General features: G+C 43.5%; 1 protein-coding gene across 1 annotated transcript; it reads right to left on the reverse strand.

Annotated features, from left to right (window-relative positions):
- Positions 1 to 3,636: 3,636 nt before the first annotated feature.
- pgbd5 (piggyBac transposable element derived 5) lies at positions 3,637 to 13,336 on the reverse strand. The gene is made up of 7 exons (XM_088305329.1): positions 12,712 to 13,336; positions 8,267 to 8,697; positions 6,321 to 6,455; positions 5,483 to 5,663; positions 4,334 to 4,531; positions 4,134 to 4,239; positions 3,637 to 4,062 (listed from the first exon to the last, which is right to left on the reverse strand). The coding sequence occupies exons 1-7, from the start codon at positions 13,124 to 13,126 to the stop codon at positions 3,867 to 3,869; spliced, it is 1,662 nt and encodes a 553-aa protein (XP_088161455.1). The 5' UTR covers positions 13,127 to 13,336; the 3' UTR covers positions 3,637 to 3,866.
- Between the last annotated feature and the right edge of the window lie 1,056 nt (positions 13,337 to 14,392).

Below are 14,392 nucleotides of genomic sequence, written 5' to 3' on the forward strand. Positions count from 1 at the left end.
TCATTCTAATTGAATCAAGCACGCGGAAGTGTTAAACTCCTTAAAAATGTTTGTTTTCTCCCTAGATTTTGGATTTTCACCAATTGCAATTTGACTTCGCTATAATGTAAATAAGGCATGGGCAAACTACGGCCAGGGGGGCCACATGTTAAATGTTTTAATCCAGCCCGCCGAATTTGAAAAAACTAAATGAATAAATCTTATTAATGTTTTATTTTCCCTGTAATTCTGGTGTGTACCCACTCTAAGACAGACATTTTTTTGTCATGCTTTTGTTCATTTTCATTTAAAATTAAAGCACGTTTTCTCTATATAGTACATGTATTTTTTTATATATGATATGTATTTTTTTTTTTACTCCGATGAATTGAGGTCACCAAAACACTGCATCCATCTGCTCCCTTCTGTCAAATTTTAGAACCTATTGTGGTCCATGAATCAAAAAGTTTGCCCGTCGCTGCTGTAAATCATACTTTTTTAAAAAAGACAAGTGAGACAAGAACCTCATACAAGTCATCACCACACAAATTTCTGAAATTTATTTGGTCCAGTTATTGTACACATTTCAACCCAGTGTCAACAATACATGCATACACACACTCGTACACACGCACGCACATCTGTTGGGCTCATCAGTTGCATGAAGGAAACCTTTTTTTTTTTTTTTTTTTTTTAAACCATCTTTTACCACGTTACTTTTTTCACCTCCTCTACATTCCTGCTAAGATGTAATAACATTGACGTCTACTTCATCACAATAGCACCCGGTTATGAGATAAATAAGTCCACCAAGTGAATGTGTGTTAGTCTGCTATTAATAATGTCATATAGGAGTGCAGTTAGTTAGCCATGGCGCCCTGAGCTCACTCTTATTTCATCATCAGTGCTGATTATTACACGTCTCTACTGACTCGGTGGACATGAAGATGAAGCACTGCACAGATGAACGCACTCACACACATTTCACATCACGTGGACATCATCTCATACCGCACGACGAGGGTGAGTTATTTGTTCATCTTGAAACATTTCATCCAACACATTCGTTTCGTTTTCATGGGATGATGTGGCGCAAATCAAAAAGGAGAGGCACTGTAGGATAGGTGTGTGGGATTATTACAGAAAGGGAATGAGTCACATTTTTCAGCCACTAGAGGTGAAAGATTTGGATGAATACCTTTCGGAAATTCCATGAACATAAACGTGGTAGATGATTTAAAAAAATGGGGTGATTTTGATAAAGAGCAGTCAGAAGCACCGACCTCCATTTACAACCTAAATTGTACTTTTTGCTCCATTAAATTGGATCAATTTATTCCCAGAAGTCTATTCCTTTTTATTTGGCAGTGTTTCTCTTGGCCGCATTACTTCCAGTTCACGTGGAAGTTGGATTTTTTTTATCATCTTTTATGTGTCTGATCAGGCAAAGGCCGTAAGAATCAGTAGTGACAGGATAGCAAAATTGTTGGACATTAACACATCTTAATAATAATGAGACATTTTTCATTTTGAATGCTTTAGCTTTTTTGGCATGTTCAACGAAAAATAAATCTACAAATAAAATGTTGCTCAGGGCCTCCCAAAATTGTTTCTATTCAGCCACAGTGAATGGTAAACATACACACATTAAATGACAAAGATATATTTTGAAATATGCGAGGCATCTCGTCGCAAAGTTTTATGTTTGTGCTAATGCTAATGCTAACACACGCGTATCATTACAGTCTGCCGATGTAATCTGGGGGTGGCCGTGGTCGTTTCAGGCCAGTGAAACGGCTGACGCTTCGACAATATGCTTTAGTCAACAATATTGTTTAATCACAACTTTGTGTACGAGGCCTGTGTTTAACATTGAAGTGAGGGTTACTGAAAGCGAGTACTGTGACAGTTTAGTAGTTCACACACACGCTCACACACACACTCACAAGTGACAACAACGCTGCTTTGGATTAGTGATTTAAAAAAAAGAAAAAGACAATCTTGAGTCTGTGTAAACAAAATAGAAACACACTAAAAGTACGGTGATGACTTGAGTACAGCTAATTAGTTGTCTTAATTTCATACATTAATATGTACACAATATTTCAACATCCACTGCATTGGGTCACTCTTAGATAAGTCAACGTTGGATTTGGAAGGGTGCGTGCAAAAAATTGGTTACATTTCCTGGAACCATTTTTTAAAGGGAGGGGAACATCTTACAGAAAATGTTATTTTTAATTTCTTGTTTATCTGCCCACTTATGTAGTGTAAAATTAAACAACAAATAAATCTGGTTATCTATTTGTGAAAACGTGTCTGTAAGCAACCCGTTCTGCACTTTCTCCAGCCCATGACATGATCATCTAAGCTGCGTGAAGATCCAGAGCCACTTTCAAGCAACAACATCCCCCAAGTGTGCGACGCCTAGCCATCATGTAATAGCCAAAAGGTAAGATGATAAAATGAGTTTTGTTGGATTTACAGATTAGGATGTTGGGTCAATTGTCAGCCTTAGTAGCAATACTATTATTAAGACATCTGGGAAATGTTTCAAATGATGGGGTGAAAAAAATATAACGCGTCTTTGTTTATTATGATCTAAATCACTGTTCACTGGGCAAGAGAGTGTTTGTTGCCTAGCAACATCATCTTCACTAAAGAGATTAGGAACAGTTTTGCTAGTAAAATGATTACATTTTATTTTTGGAAGTTGTGGGAAATCTTGTCCATAATTATTTAAATTTTTACATTACAACACAAAATACATAATTATCTGTTTGTGCTGGAGCCTATCCCAGCCGACCTCGGGCAGTAGGCGCGGTACACAAACAATACATAATAAACTATAGAATGCCATTTCTGTAGAAACTGTTTGTGACTGCCGAAAAGTGCAAGTGGAATTGACATTCTGAGAAAAGAACGCAACGTGAAATTTTAGCGTGCAAGACTCAAAGTTGGCATGGTTGGAATTGGTCAAGAAATGTAAACTGGGGGAGGTCACTAAATAAATCTCTCTTAACCAGTAAATTTGGGGATTGTCCTCAATTGATCTTGTGAATGAGCTGAATATTTTGAAACTGGAATGGGTCAAAAATGTGGAAGGAAGAGAGGTCAATATTTAAAATCTCTCTTCATTTAGGAAATTTTTAAATTTGGGGGGGATTCACCCAAAATAAAATTGGAATAGTTGGAACGGTCAAGAATGTTGCAAAGAAAAAACAAATATGTCATAAACATGAGAATTTTATGAATTTGAATTTGTGCATTTTTGTGTGAAACGTGAGGCATTTTTTGGTCACGTGGGACTCATTGAAAAGTGGAAAATTCTTCCCAAGATGTTCTGAATGAGGTGAATAGTTTTTGGGATGAGAAAGAAGGGGAGCATTTTTTTTCTAAGTGTCTCGTTCGCTTGAATGTTTTTTGGGGGGCTGGAAAATGTGGAATTGTGGAGAAAGTTGGAATTTTTGGAAAGTGAAAAAAATCCATCTCCCAAATGTCTTTGTGAATCTTGTGAAGTTTGAATGGTTTGATTCAGTTGATTCGGTTAAAACAGTGCTGGAAATATTAGAAACCAAAAATGTTGGCGTAGAATAACATAAAGCATGTTTCTTGGCCATTTAATAATCAAAAAATGGGAAAGTACTATGCGCTGAACACTCACGTGATCTCGTTTTGACAAATCTTCATGGTCACCACCCCTCCCCGTCCCGCGACTCCTCCTGCTGCAGAAGTGATGTTACATATTATTTACAGTACAACCGATACGGACCCGAGGACGAGTTGGCACTGCTTGAGCATGGTGACACACAGTCTGTTCAGGTGCGAGGAAGTGTGTGAACGTGAATGTGGGTTGGGGGGTGTGTGAAGGGCTCCCGCTCGTCTCCTCACGGCGTGGGCGAGTCGTCGTCCACGTCCAGCAGCTCTTTCACCAGTCTCTCGCCGAATTGCGCCCGGCTGTAGCGCTTGGCGGCGTAGGCGTCGGACATCTTGTAGAGGACGTAGGCGTTGTTGATGGCGATGCTGATGCTCAGCCAGAACACCTGCTGCCACGTCTTGTTGGGCTTGTGGAAGATGAAGTACCTGACAGCACAAACGGACGCACGCAGAGTGAATAGACGCTCGCTGGCGACCTTGCGGTCCGGCATGCATACTTGCTGAACTTGTCGTCGTATTTGCAAATGTAGCTGAGGTGCGCGGCGAAGGCCTCCACCGCCAGGGGACACGGAACCTCGCCGCTTTTTCTCTTGATGATCAAACCTGACATGAACACGCATGCAACAAAGTCAAGTCAAAGTTTCGAGTGATTAGTGCACAGCCAGGCCTCCCTTAGGCCTTTTTGGGTGGTGCCTACCTTGTTTAGTGGGCGAGTAGGCGTTGGTGAGGAACCTGAAGTGTCCTTTGTTGTACCAGCTGATGAGCGACATGCTGCCTTGCATCATCACCCGCCACTGGCCGCGCTGCGCCGGCGTGGAGCTGCACACCAGCATGCTCTGAGGCAGGCCCGTGCAGTCGCTTTTCCTGGTGCTCAGCAGACCGCAGCAGTAAATGTCTGCACAGGGACACAAGCGCGCTGACACAGCGGGAAAAGTGCACCGATTGCTTTCTTGTCGCCGTCGTTCTGCTTTTCATCCCGTCCCTTCATTACTGTGTGCTCATCTCATTCATCCAGCCTGATCGAATCAAGCACTGAAGTTGAGCTATTGTCTGCTCTCATGAGGATGACAAAATATTGGTCAGATCTAAAGACTTTTATTTGTCTTGAGGCTGCAGCTCAGCCAAATTGAGTTTTAAATGTCTCGTCTCTTGTGTCATGAAAAAAAGCTCACTGAACGTTTTTTTTTTCTGCTGAATCACTTGATTGTAATCTAATTTGAGCAGCACACTGACCCACATCTGCTGTTGTTCACAAAATTAGACTTTTGTTATAATGACGGTGAGTTTTTTTTAAGTGTGTTACAAATCGCCTTTGGAATTTTTAGTTTCAATGAAGTCATTATGAAAACATTTGTAAATGGACAACATTTTTGGGAATTTCTTAACATCCATCCATTAGCTGAGCTGATTCTCTTCACGCGGGGTGCTGCAACCTATCCCAGCTTGTAGGCGGGGTACACCCTGAACTGGTTGCCAGCCAATCGCAGAATTTCTTAACACCTTCTATCCTGTTTTCTAATGGTTAGTCACTTGACACTCATTGACGGTTCTTTTAAAAAAATATTTATTTGAGCTTTTGTTGGCTATTTTATTTTTATTTATTTTAATTATTAGATTTCTTTGTATATATTTTTGGTAATTTTATGAAACTAGTTATTCATTCAGGCGGCACGGTGACCGACTGGTTAGCACGATGGCCTCACACTTCAGAGGCTCAGGGTTCAATTCCGGCTGCAGCCTTCTTGTGTGGCGTTTGCATGTTGCATGGAGTTTCCCCCTAATCACCCCGATTACAGTAGTTTAGTTAGCGCAGTTGGAGAACGCCATTAGCGTGCTGAGCACCAACCTTGTTTGCTGAACTCGGCGAAGAGGCCGAGACTAGTGATGGACGGCCCCGTGAAGACGATAGTGTTCTTGCCAGAGATGTTCTGGCAAAGCTGCTTGGCCACCAGACTGTGCAGCTGAGGCTTGTTCTTGAGGGCGGCCAGGCCGTCCGCACCTTGGCCCTCTTTCAGATGAACTGAGATCTGCGCAGACAAAGAGGAGGGACGTCCATCTTCTTGGATTTTCTTGAGGACACACACTGCATTAGGCTGATTAGCCAACATGTAGCCTGCCTGTGGCTAAGTGGCTGGTGTGTGTGTGTATGCCTGAGTGCGTGTGTGTTTGTGGTGGCTAATGGAATCGGCTCAATACGCTCCATTAACTCATCTTCCCTCTGTCTAGTCGTCAGCGCAAGTCAGAGCAGACACATCAGCTGACTGGTAATCATCAGTAAGCATTTTAATGCGTTTGCTGAATGCCCAGGATGATGTTTGCAACACATTGGAGTAAACTCCTTTTAAATCATAGAATTCTTTTTTGATGAACACACAAGTCAGTTCCTATATTTGATGTAGCTATCCCTCAAACTTTCTATGTTTGATGTAATTTTGTTTTGTTTCCACTTCTTCGTCCCTAGAATTTCGCCACATTTGTGTTGCATCACGTACAGAGAGGTATGATGGGATCATTTCTCTATATAGCAGCAACCAGCAGAGGGCGCCCTTAAGACCCAGGGAGTCTGCAGACTCAACGGGCTGCTGCTGAAAGTCAACCCATAAAAATGTAAATGCCGTATATCGTACGCTCATGTTTCTCAACCAGAATCAGTCCGCTGCAGTTGATTTGATTCTTGCACCCACCTGACAGATGAATCCGGTGGAGGTGCACTGCCGAACCCATAGACTAAACTTCCTCTTCTTCCTCTTCCGCTGCTCGCGTTCCGTACAGGTGCTGATGAAAACCGGGTCCTCGTCTATTAAGGGTTCGTGAAGAACCTGCAAAGCAAAATCCAACTTCAGATATTCAAAAACAACCAAATGTGTTTAATTGTTATAAAAAAAATAAAAAATAAAAAGCTGGCATTTGAAGAGGGGTGTGTGGACTTTTTATAGCCACTGACATCGTTTCGTTTTTCCAGGGAAAAAAAACAAGCTTAACTGTTCTGACATTCTTTTATCATTCAATATCCATTCATTGGAGGATTGCTCCATTTTCGAATGCCGTTATGTAATTTCTCTCGTGGCTGCCCAAGTATTCCTTTGGGGCACATTTGCCTGTTCATCTTTTGCCTTCCAAAGTGGGAAATATTTTGGAAAGTGTTTGAGTTGGAGTATTTCTGCCCACACCCTCACTTGTATTGATGCATCCAAAAGATGGACTTCAAAGTCTAAACATGGAACGTTACGTAATTCCTCCTTGTCCTGACAGTGGTGCGCTGTAGTGACTGTTACCATGGCAACTGGTCAGGTCGGCCGCTTCGTTTGCTCACATCAAAAGTGCCAGTGCTGGTCTGCTCAACATTATTTGCTCAGATTAGATGCATCCCATCAGCATTTTGCCAAGTAACAATCAGCATGTTAAATCTTCAGAAGAATAATACGTTTAAACTAGTACCACAACCACATTTGCATGTGGTTCGTCCTTCCTGCGGCTTTTCTGTTGCCATCTCCACCTCCTCCTCCTTCTGCATTAACATTTTCCCTGTCAAATACTGAGCTGAGGAGCACAGAGTGATGGATGGCACTTCAGCTTCTTAAGATAATTTGATCCAACATGATTTTAGAAATCGCTCGAAATATGGTGCAGTGCAGCAATCTGGAACTACACTAAACAGAAACATATTGTGAAATCAATACCTCTCTCATAGCATCAGTCAAACGTGAGCAACATTTAATAATCAATTTACTCGGGTGAAGTTTCAAACCTGGTATTTCTGGGGCAAATTGAGTGAAATGGAGAGAGCGTTTTGGACAGCCGTGACACCCGCTGGCATGGACGTCTGACTGATAAAATAAAATGGCCTAGATACACGATTCTTCTCATCATGCGCACGCACGTGCGCGCACACACTCACACACATCTGAATGCAATGTGCAGATCGCGCTCAGACGCCTTGCAGCGGACTCACTTGCTTAGCCCTGAATCAAGGGCACATTTCTTTACGTTATCTCGTTTAACCTGAAGTACAAAGTGCAATTTAATTTTCTCAGCTATTGTGTAGGAATAAGACGGGGAAATAAAAGTTTTTTAGAAGCTGCTTTGCTTCAAAGAAGACAACTTTCGTTTGCTTCCAAACTGCAATATTGGTTCTTGGTTAACATGATACCTTTTTTTTTCTCTCCTCCAAAATATGTAGATAAATATCTAAAATATGTAGATATTATATATTATATATATATATATATATATTGTGCGAGGCATTCTTGTCCAGAAATGCTTCAAATTGAAGGACGTTAGGTTAATTTACAGTCTCACCATGGTGACCTCTTCCAGAAGATGGCGCTGTGACCCAAAAGAGGTTTGTGATGAGATTTAGTTGCGTCATTGTAGGTTTTGAATACACAACACATACCAGTGCTAATGACAGTCATTCATTATTAATACGTAGATGGCAGCATGGCAAATGAGTGGTTAGCACATCTGCTTCACAGTTCTGAGTTTCAGGATTTGTATCTACGTTATCTCCCTCAATCCCAAAATATTCTTGTTAGGTTCAGTGAAGACTCCAAATTGTCTTCTTAGGTGTGAATGTGAGACTTTTTATATGCTGAATGCAGTAATATGTGGACTGCTCGTGCGCACCCACCTGGGTCTGCGACGGCCTGAAGGTGCAGCTGAAAGCCTGCTGCAGCGAGTCCAGGAAGGGCTGGATCTTGTACAGGCCCTGGTTGCTTCCCTGCGAGGGCCTGAAGGCCACAATGTGGAAGTACTTGAGGATCTTCTCAAAGCGCGCCTGGCTCATCTTCAGCGCGATGCTGCGGTTGCTGAAAAAGCCCGAGCTCCAGATACTCAGCACCGACTCGCAGTGGTGCACGCTCGTGGACGTGACGAAGCCCAGGAAGGCCTTCATCTCCTGGGCCGTGACGGGACGCCAGCCCTCGTCGGAGCCAAAGCGCTCCTGGAACTTCTTGGCGTACATGTTGGTCTGCGACACCATGTTTTGGATGCAGTTGTCCGGGACGAAGAGCTGGAAGAAGTCCAGAGCGCTGGCGGTTGCCGGCATCTTCTGAGCAGGTCCTGGAACAACACATTGGAGAGTCGCAAATGTCAAAGGCCTTTCTGGACCTTCTTCGGAACGGCACATATGCTCGTAAGGGGTCCCATTCGGGAGATTTCTGAATCCCCATGTGTCATCGGAGTCCCTGCAGGGATTCCCAGTTCTGGCATTGAAATAGACTAATAGAAGTCATCTTTCATTTTAATACTCATTGGTATGACCCCACCCCATCTTCGCTTTCTGCTCACCATGCATACCACAACCTGCACTCACCGTTCCAGCAGTTTTATTAACCTCTTTATTCCCAGAGTTCGGCTACTAGTTTTGGTCTAGCTCACTCGCCTGGTTTATCTATCCCAATATCATCACTTAAAGATTTAGTGACACATATTTTCAGCCTGTTTTGAACATTTTATTCACCGTGTGACTAATTTGTTGTCTGTGTTTTTTTATTTGCTTTTATTTTGCTTTGTTTTAGTCTGCTGCTTGCTGCCAGGATGGAATTGCAAATAAAAGTCTGTTCTCAATTGTCTTACCTGGGTAAATTAAAGTTAATTAATTTAAAATGATAGTAAGGGCCCCTATCCAGGGGAGTTTTGCAGCAAATAATGGAGGCACCAAAAACAAATCCGCAAATTGCAAACGTGCGGGAACCTTGTCCTTGAAAACTTTCGGAGTGAAACATCTCAGTGACAAGCCCGACATTAACGCAGTGCAATGACACAGCAGCTTGCGGGTGTGAGGGCAGCTTATCCAACATGACAGCCGCCATCATGTCACAGTGTGCCGTTGCTGCACTTGTGGACGGCTCAGTGACGCGTCACTTAGGTGTAATGACAAGTGCGCAGGCAGAGGGACCGAGAAATTCAGGGGCAATTTTCCATGAGAAGGAAGTTCAGCTGGAGGGTTTTGGTACGATTTCAAATTTTCCATGCACACATCTGTCCAAAACAGATAACTCTCTTTGTGGGCATTAGACTACCTTCATTTCTTTCGGGGTTTTCATGTGCAGAGGTTCCCCTGAAAAATTCTTGGAATTTCAAACACAAGCATGAAATTTGACGTTTGGATTTGTTCCTGCATTATTTCAGGATGGCGCTATTCCCCGCATTCACGATGCGGTGAGTAGCTCAGCGCACGCACACGCCATCATTTATCCTTCAGTGGTGTCGGCGAACAAACTAGTAAGCGGCTGTCGAGTTTAAGATAAAATGTAAGAGAGCGGCTCGGGTGGAACAAACAACGTAAGACGCGGATGAGCGTGGACAACGCCATCGCCCACTCAGCCGATGGCGCCCAATATTTCTGCATTTGCATTCCATTAGACTTGAAAGCTGCAAGTTGGACTCAGCCAAAAGGAGTCACTTCTTGGGATGTGACTCACCTCCGTGTTTTCTTCCTCCTGGCAGGAGCGAGTTAAGAGCAGCAGAAGCGGAGGAAGATAATGAAATTATTTGACGGGGCGCTGAGCAAAATATGCATTTTGTTCCCTGAGGATTTATCCTTACACAGCCCGGGGCAGAGCACTTTCTGACTAGACTCTCTGGCTCTGGATCTACAGGAACAAAGTACTTTCGATCAGTACATTAATTTGCTAATTTCCCAAAATCTTCATGGATACCCGAACTACACACAAGTTGCATTTAGTTGACCTTATTAAAGAAACGTGATTGTTTTGTCAAACATGATAAGGCACACGAGCGGGGCCCAGCTGACTTTGGGTGTATCATCACAAATCTGAGCATGATACATTTCTCAGGTATCGGCTGGAAGAAAATCAAGTGACTCGACTTAGACTCTGGCGCAAAAAAAAAAAAAAGTACAGCCCTTGGAATTTACAATCGTCAGTACAAGCTTGTCTGCTTGTGACATGTACTCTTTTTATGGTCTTTTTTGTAGCTTTGTGTATTTCCAACACATTGCATAACACATAGAGGAGAGTCAAAACACGGCAGACGGAGGCCAGCCGTAATCTTTTAAGCGCAAATAAATAATCAGCGTTTTAACTCCCCTACAACATCACGATGAAGCGCTTACATCACTTTAGACTCTTGGCCCTCCTCCCGCCTCCCTCACCCTCGTGACCCCGAGATGAAGATAAAAAAAAAAAAAAAACTTGACCTAGAGTAGTCCTAATGCTAAAAAAAAAAAAAAAATGAAACACACACACACACACACCCAAAAACCTGGAATGCTTTCAAACTGCTGCTTCCGAGGCAAGTGGGAACCAGATACAATATTCACGCGAGGCCGACTTGATTCCTGGCTTTTTGACGGCAGCTGATGATTTATGTACACGGCACACAGTCTCCTGTGGCGGCGGGCTGTCACATCAATGCCAGTCAGCTGATGAAAAAGACAAGGCAGGAAGCAGACTTGCTCAGGTCTCACTTCAACTGCAGAAGAAACTCATAAAGAAACGTCGCTCTGAAGAGCAATAAGCACACGCCTTGTCCATTTGAGGTTTTGGAAGTACGGACAATGATGTTGCCTGCATCCAATTAATCATCCTGATGGACGACCGCACCCACAGCGATTGTGCAAATAAGCAACAATGCTACGCAAACATTGCACACCTGCTGCGTCTCCATCAAGCAAACAGGAGCAGGATGCAAAACATCCTGGAAAACTTTGAATATCAACCGGCCATTCAGCCGATTTCTCTAGGTCACTCGGAACTGGTTGCCACTCAATCGCAAAATTTGAATGTTAAAGTGAACCTTTGCTCTATTGCAGATTTTTAGCCGATGTTTTTTGTACAGGTGGTTACAATGAACACATTTACTGTTGCGTGTCTTCAGTGTAGTGCCACAAGAAGCTGAGTAGCACCTGTATCGGTAATTTGAGCACTTGTTTCACCTCAAATGCTCCCATACATGAGATTTACTCGTCTATCTGTGCCCTGCGATTGACTGACGAACAGTCCAGGGTGTGTCCGGCCTCTTGTTGGGATAGGCTCCAGTTCCCCCACAACCCTATTGAGAATAGTCTTTTTTTCAAGATTGTTCGCCACATTCCAATACACAAGTAAAGGAAAGCAGATTTAGAGGTTTTCTATATTGGTGTGGTTATTTCCAAACAACAGGTGCTTCATTGTCAAAATTGAAGGAAGAGACACCATTTTGTTGAAATCTCATCGACTGCCACCACATAATATGAGAGCATGGCCCAAATCAATTTGCGACCAGCACTTGGCACACCAAAAACGATGCCCGCTGCAGTGTGTCACGAGAAGATAGCGATGGCTACGTTTCTCTACGCTGCCAGCAACGGCACAATGTGTCAACAAGTCACCTTTTACGCCAACCAAGCTGCAGTGTGCTGCATTGAACTTCTTTCCCCGATTCCCTGCAACTGCACTACAACTAATAAAATGACGGTGCACGATGCACAACAAATCCATTTTTCATGGTGCTTGACCTGGTTAGGATGGTGAGTGCGATGGAGTCTATCTGAGCTGACCCTATACTCTTTGCCGGCCAATCCCAGGGCACATAGAGACAAACACCTTCACAGCTAGAGTACATTTAGAGTCTTCAATGAATTTAAAGGCATTTTTGGGGGGAATGTGACAGAAAGCCAGAGACCCCAGACAAAATGTGAACCCTGAACATCACAACTATGAGTTAAACAAGGTAACCACTAGTACACCGCATTGCTCGCAATGCACTACAACGCAAATGATACGGATTAAGACAAAAAATGTCCTGTCAGATCAGCCTTAAATCGTCAGTGTAGTTTGATAGCAGATATCAAAATATTAGGAACACCTCTCACTATTATGTACACTACACCTCTTATTTTCGTTTTTTACCGATTTAATGCAATGTATAACTGCATATGCCAGGGGTGATAGCATGCACGTACGCATGCAACACAGCATCAAAGGAGCAATTAATGATGCAGTGTCATCTTGCCACCAACGCACTCACGTAATGTAAAATGAGCTCTAGTTGCCATCGTGATGCTGAATGGGCCGTCATAAAACGTGATAGCAGTGCGATTGACGAGTGACCTTCCTTATCCCTCCTTACCGTAACTGCCTTTAAACGGCGGCACGGTGACATCCTGCAGAGTCTCCGTCCAGCCCTCCTCCTCGGCTTGGCTCCGGGACAGAGCACCGGGCGGACCGGGGCTTCCTCCCCCTACTCTTCCGCCATGTGAGCTCTCTCTGTCAGCCCGACTCTGGTGATGGTGGTGGAAGTGGTGGGGATGATGATGATGATGGTGGTGATGATGGTGGTGGTGGTGGAGGAGGTGGTGTTGTTCCTCGTCGCCCGACTCGGCTATGTAGTTGTCCGAGTCCGAGTCTCCGGAGGTGCTGTAGAACGGATTGTCGCTGCTGTCGTCTCCGGACTCGCCGAACACGTCGTCGGATATCTGCAGGCTCTCGTAGCGGGAGCGGGCCGCCTCCAGGAGGGACAGCGCCTTCCGCCCGCACTCCGCCATCTCGCTCCCTCTGCGGCGGCGTTGGTGCTCGGATCAGCCACTCGCTTTCTCCTACCTCTCCACCCCCCTCCTACGCGGAAGTTGTCACGATCCGCTAAGAAGGCACAGGCACCACCTTCCTCTCTTCGGTGATGGAACTGGAGCAGGAGCAGGAGCAGGAGCACCTGTCTTGAGGAGCAGGGCTGGTCCGCCTCAAGAAGGATTCTAGAACGTTTACGCCCCCTGGTGAGCACAAAGTAATGGTGTGTTCAAGTAATCTGGGAAATGTGAAAACTACTTGAAAGTCGTACTCTACGCTTACTACATGTTCTGCCGCGCCACGGCCCATTCCACGTGAAAGTTCAAGTAATCCATACACAAACTCCAAAAATAAGAAATTGTTGTTTGTCCCGAGAAAAATATAAAGCCCATAATTTTTCAATTTCCCCTAATGTTGATGAAAATGTGTCCTTTTTTGTTTCATTGCAGAGACATAGTGACAGGTATGAAGAGTAAAAAATGCTAAAATTAATTTCGTTAAGGCTAGACAACAAACATAGACATACGTCTTGAATGGCCTGCTTGTGTATTTATTTGGTGCTTCTAATAAAAGTATTTGAAACAAATGTGATGCTCTAGTCCTACATATTAATTTTCTTTTTCAATCAAATAATGATTTCCGAGCCAAAATTGCTGATTTGGTCGATATTTGAAGCGCAGCGGTAAGCAGCTCGCCTCTCACATTGTGCAATCCCTCCATGAAGTACAGAAGGCTATCGACGAGTACCCTTTCAATCTCTCTTCATGTCTCCAGTGTTTTCAGACACTTTTAACATACAATTTAATCTTCCATTGAAAGACGGATATATTTATTTGTTAAGATATCAGATCAAAGCATAGCACAAGGTGAGGCAGACAATATTCATCCAAGTGTCAAACACTGGCTATTCAGTTGTCCGACTACTCAGTGTTCCCCTGAACGCGTCATACGCAAACCAGTATCCCGTTGGGAGCTGGAGTGGCTTCTTTTGCTGCAATGCCCGACAGTGTAACAGTCCTGTAAGATTTATTCCCTCGTATAACGTCACATATAAAAGAGATTTACGATCATTCATTCGTTTGGCACGACAGTATATTTACAGTATGCAGTGGAGGCTACGTCTGGTCTGCACCCATCGCGAGACTGTGCGATAATTGAGGAACATAAAGATGAAAATGTAATGTTTGTCTTTTTTAATATAAGTATCTTTCTTATGTTTCATCCCCAAATCCCTTTGTTTTGAATCC

The sequence above is a fragment of the Idiotropiscis lumnitzeri genome, chromosome 9, assembly GCF_059441095.1.
Source record: "Idiotropiscis lumnitzeri isolate Australia: NSW breed Sydney's pygmy pipehorse chromosome 9, RoL_Ilum_1.0, whole genome shotgun sequence".
Lineage (NCBI taxonomy): Eukaryota > Metazoa > Chordata > Actinopteri > Syngnathiformes > Syngnathidae > Idiotropiscis > Idiotropiscis lumnitzeri.